At 38.2% G+C, this 6,689-nt stretch overlaps 1 protein-coding gene across 1 annotated transcript; it reads left to right on the top strand.

Annotated features, from left to right (window-relative positions):
• The first annotated feature begins 2,751 nt into the window (after window positions 1-2,751).
• LOC131004947 (beta-glucuronosyltransferase GlcAT14B-like) lies at window positions 2,752-6,223 on the top strand. The gene is made up of 4 exons (XM_057931721.1): window positions 2,752-3,625; window positions 3,762-3,837; window positions 3,912-4,027; window positions 5,016-6,223. The coding sequence occupies exons 1-4, from the start codon at window positions 3,034-3,036 to the stop codon at window positions 5,528-5,530; spliced, it is 1,299 nt and encodes a 432-aa protein (XP_057787704.1). The 5' UTR covers window positions 2,752-3,033; the 3' UTR covers window positions 5,531-6,223.
• Window positions 6,224-6,689: the final 466 nt, after the last annotated feature.

Below are 6,689 nucleotides of genomic sequence, written 5' to 3'. Positions count from 1 at the left end.
TTCACATTGACCTTTTATAAAACCGTAATAAAATGAAAACTAATATAACATATTATTTCTATTGTACCAACCAAAAGCTAATTGACGAAAATAATTGAGACTGATATCATTTGAAATGTACCACCTATTTAATTTGGTCAAATTAAATTAACTAATTTATATAATAACTATTTTATACCCCATCCGACCATGAAAGAACTTCCTAGGAGGAAGTGGCACAAGTTTTAAGAAAAAAGTTTTTGAGTGTATTGAGAGTAGAGAAAAAGTTGTTGAGTGTATTGAGAATGGTGAAAATGTGTTATAATTAATATTGAGAGTTGTGAAAAAGTGAAAAGTAAGTAATTATAAGTGGTGGGGTATAGTCCAAAAATAGGTAGGAAGTTTTTTGTGGACGTCCCAAAAAGGAAAGATATGAAGTTCTTTCGTGGATGGATGAAGTATGTTATAATTTTATAAATAATAAAGCGATCATAAATCACAACGTAAAATGATACCCATCGAATTTCGACGAGTTACACGCTTGTAATTCAAAGTACTGTTACAACTTTCAATCCAAGATTTTTGATCGCGAGCCAAACTAATTTTTTTAGGGGCAATTGTTTGTAAATTCATAACGTTTTCCTGAAATAGGTTTTTGCTTCAGATCTGAAAAAACGACTTTTGAATCCATAATGTTTCATTTTCGTCTCAAATTAGTCCGGTGATCGGTATTTTCTTACGCCGGCGCTAGAAATGACATGGTGGCAGCCAGAATTGATACGGTGGCACATATATGATATGTGGAAAAAAAATTAAAAAAATCCACATCATCATCTTCTCCAACCTCCCCCACTCCGAAACCCTAATTTCCCCTTCCCCCACCCGCCACCGCCACCATCGTCGCCCTCTCACCCCTCAACCTCTCCTATCTCCCTATTCTCCGGCTAACACTCACACAATCACACAGAAATTTACAGACATGACACATAGACCACGCACAAACACTCACTTTTTCCCTTTCTCGCGAGAACGACCATCGGCCGCCATCACAGTCTCCTTCCCCATCTCCCTCGATCTGTCTCTCTCTCACACTCTCTGCTCAGTTTCAGTCACCACTGTCCGAATTTTAGATGACGGCGCCGCCTCCCTTGAATGCCCCTTCGATTTCTGACTTAGAGCAACGACGGTGAGGACGCCGCCGCCTGAACCCTAGCCCAAAGTCTCCACTTTTCACTCTCCCCGATCTCAAGCAACAATGACAAATCCTTGTTGACGCCCTCGGTCGCCCTTTTTCCTCCCTTGATTCCTAAATCAGACAGCGGCAAGAGGCCACCGCTGATCGCCTCTACACTAACAGTCGGCCTCTTTCTTGTCCCACTCTGTGTCCTTGGCCGGGCAGCAGCAGGCGCTGGTGGTGGTGGCGGCAGGGGATGGCGGCGGCGGGTGGGGGAAGTGGGAAGAAGAAGAGGGGATTTTTGTATTTCACATGTCAAAAAAAAAAATCAAGTGTCATTTGCGGCGCCACTGAGTAATTTTCAACGTCACTGTGTCATTTCCGACGTCCACGCATGCAATTGATTGATCACCGGATTAATTTGAGACGAAAATGAAACATTATGAATTTAGAAGTCGATTTTTTAGATTTGGAGCAAAAATTAATTTTGAATAACGTTATGGATTTACATGCAATTACCCATTTTTTATATATAATTTGGAGTTTCTAGAAATAAATGAATGAAAATTTAAATTATATAATTTGGAGTTTCTAGAAATAAATGAATGAAAATTTAAATTATCTTTGAAAACGAATAAAAAGTTTGACTTCTAGAATGCAATTTATCCTCTCTCTCTTAATTAAAAAAAAAAAAAAAGACTACTATGTGACCGAATCTTGCGATCACATTTATGTAGTGAACCCCATTTTTCCTCCTAAGAAAAACTGAAAAAAAAAAAGAAAAAAGAAAAAAAAGAAAGAAAGAGTAGATGCATTTAATAGAGCGCCTAGTTGGTTCGTACCAAACAAGAAGATAAGCATTAGGATTCAATTATTTCTACATTTCAAGACCTACAAAAACTAGATTAAATTATTACTTTTCAACACTCACCCGTAACTATTATTGTTGAATAAATTGTAAATTAATTTTAGATTCGTTTTTAACTACAAACTTTCTAGATAAAAATTTGGGTGCAACATGTTGCACCATGCAAAATAATGATATAAATAATTTGAATCAAAGCTTCATATCATGAATCAATCATGTTATATGGTGCAACATGTTGCACCCAAGACCACCTCAATTCTCTATATGCCAATTTATGATAAAATATTTAACTCTTATTTCTTTTAGTATAAGTTTATTATTTTTGTTATATAATGTTAGTTTGATAAGTGATATGAAATGGTGACATAGAATAATAGGTGATATGTTTGATTGAGATATATTTTATCATATGTAATTACATTCTATATTAATATTTAATAATAATATAATTTAATTTAAATTTTAAATAGATTATTTTTACAAAAATCTATATTACATTATGACAAAATGATCAATTTACTTCACAAACACGCACATAATTAAATTTCAAGATCATAGTGAAATTTAGAGTTTTACAAATTCATCAAGATATATAATAATAAATGAATCATCTGTAAAATCAAAATCTCGGATTTGATATAAAAAGTCAAAAAGGTTAAAAAAGAATTTATGAAATCAAATTTAACTTATGACTGGAGACGAATTTTCCCTCTATATATTTGAAAGGCCCATTATAGATGGTGTAATGTAAACTAATCTTCACTCCAAAACATCTGCGTAGAAAACAGGACTTTTTTATTTTTATTTTTTAATTTCTATAATATATTTATTAAATAAAATAAATAAAAAGAAAAAACAGGTGCAACCAAAATGAAGCATCACAACAGCAAACCTCCCACCTTCCACCCAACTCAAAATCCAAATCTCTCCCAACACTAACCCCACCCCCGCAAAATCTGCAGCAGATTCCCAACTCAACCTGAATCCTATTTTCCCCCAATTTGATGGGAAGATGAAGAAGTTGAAGAAATACTATCTCCAGCTCAAACACCCCCACAAAATGGAGCGGAAATGGATCTTCCCTCTCGCCATTGGCGCCCTCGTCTCCCTCTTCCTCCTCTTCCTCACCACCCTCACCTCCCCCGACGGCGTCCCTCTCTTCCCACTCCGCCGCTACTACTCCTCCTCCTCCGCCGCCGCCGCCTCCATCTTCGTCGAGTCGCGCCTCAACCCCCTCCCGGTCCCCGACCTGCCGCCGCCGCCGCGCTTCGCCTACTTGATTTCCGGCTCCGCCGGCGACGGCGCCATGCTCCGCCGCACGCTGGAGGCGCTCTACCACCCCACTAATCAGTACGTGGTGCACCTCGACGGCGAGAGCTCCGCCGATGAGAGGCTTGATCTGTACAATTACGTAATTGCCCATCCCATTTTTCGTAGATTCAAAAATGTTCGAATGATTACCAAGGCTAATTTGGTAACTTACCGCGGGCCGACGATGGTGGCCAACACGCTGCACGCGGCGGCGATTCTGCTGCGGCAGGGTGGGGACTGGGACTGGTTCATCAATCTCAGTGCCTCGGATTATCCTCTGGTTACTCAAGACGGTGAGGATTAGGTTTTTATTATATGATAAAGTTGGAATCTTTATAGTTAAGATGCTGTTATCGAGCTTAATTTTGATGTATTATGTCAGTTTTGAGATTAATTGCTTCTGGGTTTGTTGTTGTTGATGATGATTAGATCTGTTGCATACGTTTTCATTCTTGCCAAGGGATCTCAATTTCATTGATCACACAAGTAACATTGGATGGAAAGAGTGAGTGGCCTTCCTGACACGATCCAATTGTTTATTTTCCACGAGAGATCATTAACGATTCTTGTTGGATTTAGGTTTCAGAGGGCGAAGCCGATCATCATTGATCCGGGGCTGTATATGACCAAGAAGACTGATGTGTTTTGGATCACACAGAGGAGAAGTGTGCCAACTGCTTTCAAGCTCTTTACAGGTGTGTATCAATCCATTGAATCTGAATTCCGCTTATGTGATTTTGTGCTTGTTTTGTTCTTTGTGTGTGCAAGTGTTGCTTGTTTTTGTCTGAAAGACGTTTCGGAATCTGGTGAAGATGCTTCACTTTTTTTTTGTCTTGCCATGTGTATTTACTTTTTTTTCATGAAAACCTAAATATAGAGGTTTAGTATCTTTTTCGTGTTGGGATTCTGAGTATTTATGATTTTCTGGGATCACTGTTGATTTTCATTTTTGTTTTTCCCTGTCTTGGTTTTCTTTAAGTAGTGAGGTGCTCGAATTTTTATTCTTTCCAAAACTGCATCATTCTTGAATTCCCAGTTTTATGTGATTTATGTTTTACTTCAATGCCCTTTACAGCAAGGAAAGATTATATAATTATGGAAATTGAAACTGAGTTTTGAATGTTATGAATCTTATGTGATAATCTCTTAGTCGAATTGTAGTATTACCAATTGAAGATCTGAATCCACTGTAAATAATACTCTAGCATGCGTTCATCAAGGTACTAATAATTTGTCTCTGGTTATTCTTGTTCTTGTCATGCACAGCCTTTTCCTTCCGTTGTGTTGTTCGCATAAGTTTTAAGCTACTACTTGAGTTTCATGATGAACAGCTACGTTCCTGCGAGGTCTATTCACGGGGTTTTCTCCAAATTCCCAGAATATATATATTCCACGTAGGGCCTTCCTAGACCCACAGTCATAAGAATGAAATGAACTAATGGGAATAAAATATTCATATGATTTTGACAGTTATTAGTCATCACCATCTATATTCTTCATCTCTAACTATGATTCACATGAAAACGTTGGGTTATTATCAGATTGAGTTTGAGGATGGCACCTGTGCCGAATATTAGATTTCCTGTAATTTAAAGGTTTTCGTTTCTGAATGGTTTGTAGAACCTGAAAAACAAATCTTTTTTGGAAAGATTCTTGCATAGGACTGAATTCTTTCTCTTATAGGCTCTGCTTGGATGGCACTCTCCCGACCTTTCATCGACTACTGCATATGGGGATGGGATAACCTACCCCGAACAGTCCTCATGTATTACGCAAACTTCATATCTTCCCCAGAAGGCTACTTCCACACCGTCGTTTGCAATGCGCCCCAATTCAGCAATACCACGGTGAACAGCGACCTTCACTTCATATCTTGGGACAACCCTCCCAAGCAGCACCCACACTACCTAACCGTTGATGACATGCAAAGAATGATCGATAGTAATGCCCCATTTGCTAGGAAGTTCCATCATGATGACCCGGTGCTGGACAGGATCGACTCTGAACTTCTGCTCCGGGGCAAAGACATGCTTGTCCCCGGCGGCTGGTGTGCAGGTAGTGGTGAAAACGGGACGGACCCTTGTTCTGTTGTGGGTAATGTCACGGTTCTCAGACCGACTTCCGGTGCCAAAAGATTGGAGAAACTTACGAGTTTCCTCTTATCGGATAATAATTTCCGCCCACGGCAGTGCAAATAGCAAAAGCAGATCTTCTCAATGGCCATTTTGTTTATGGTGTCACAAAATGTAGATGGCAAGATGGGATAAATATTATATTTCAGTTAGGAGGAAAATACTGCTCAGAGCTCGATTTTCAGTTCTAATTAGTATTCATCGCGAAGAAGTAGAGAATGGCAGACCTTCAATTGGCGGGCTTCTATGATGGTACGCTTTGTCCTGACCTTGATTCTTGACCTTGATGATGACTCGTAGATTTTGAGGTCCTTGCAGTTCCCTTTATCAGCAACGGGCGCGAAGTACTATTAGGGGCCCTTCTCGGTGTGGTGGATCGTGGCAAGCGTACAACCTTTTCTTGTCGTGCTTCTTCCTGCATTGCATTCTCCCGGTACCATTTTGCTTTCATTTGAACAGTATTAAGCAATATATATATAAGAGTAAACGAGAGATACGAGGTTTGGGATCTTTGTTTGTTCGTATGTTGTCTGTACGTGCCATGTGTATACCTTTTGATAACATTGCTCAATGATCAAAATCTTCCTCTTCTTGCGGCCATTTTTTTCTTTTAATTTGTAGTTTGAGTTTAGTTTAAATCCATGTTGGCTGCAATATTTTTTTTCTTTGAATGTAGTGTGCTACTAATGATTTATGTAACGATGATTCCACTATTTTTTTTCTGGACACGAAATCGGAGTTGTACAATTTACTTGCTTACATTTGGATTTTTCTTAGCTGCATATGTGATCTTGTAGTCATTGATGTTTTGGTCGAATTGAGTTCGGCATGATTGATATTAAATTTGTGGCTACCATGTTGATTTTAAATTTTTAAAATTTTGTTGGAAATTCAAATCTTGATTAAATGACAATAAAGTTAAGGTTATGCATATATTTCTAATTTTTAAAATTGATGTGTGTTTTAAGGTTGATAACTCTAAATTTTCAACTTATCGCACTTGAATATTTTAGCGTTGTTCGTATTACTTACCCCAATTTCAAGCTCAACAAATATCAATGATTGGGTAGAAAAAATAACTCTAATACAAGAGAAGAGATTTTGTAGTTAACAAACGTGTCTGTGACCAAATATGTCTGATCTAAATTGGTCTGCATTGGTTTTCTTAGTCTTACTCAATCTAAGCTGACAACAAGAAAGATTTCTTATTCCTTTCTCATGTTTT

This window comes from Salvia miltiorrhiza, unplaced genomic scaffold, assembly GCF_028751815.1.
Source record: "Salvia miltiorrhiza cultivar Shanhuang (shh) unplaced genomic scaffold, IMPLAD_Smil_shh original_scaffold_471, whole genome shotgun sequence".
Lineage (NCBI taxonomy): Eukaryota > Viridiplantae > Streptophyta > Magnoliopsida > Lamiales > Lamiaceae > Salvia > Salvia miltiorrhiza.
This window is presented reverse-complemented; position numbering and strand designations above follow the sequence as displayed.

Excerpts from the sequence above, each read along its gene's own strand:
- LOC131004947 (XM_057931721.1), top strand. The coding sequence starts at position 3,034 with ATGAAGAAGTTGAAGAAATACTATCTCCAGCTCAAACACCCCCACAAA. Across the intron at positions 3,626-3,761 it reads TCCTCTGGTTACTCAAGACG|ATCTGTTGCATACGTTTTCA; the intron begins GTGAGGATTAGG and ends GATGATGATTAG. Across the intron at positions 3,838-3,911 it reads AGTAACATTGGATGGAAAGA|GTTTCAGAGGGCGAAGCCGA; the intron begins GTGAGTGGCCTT and ends TGTTGGATTTAG.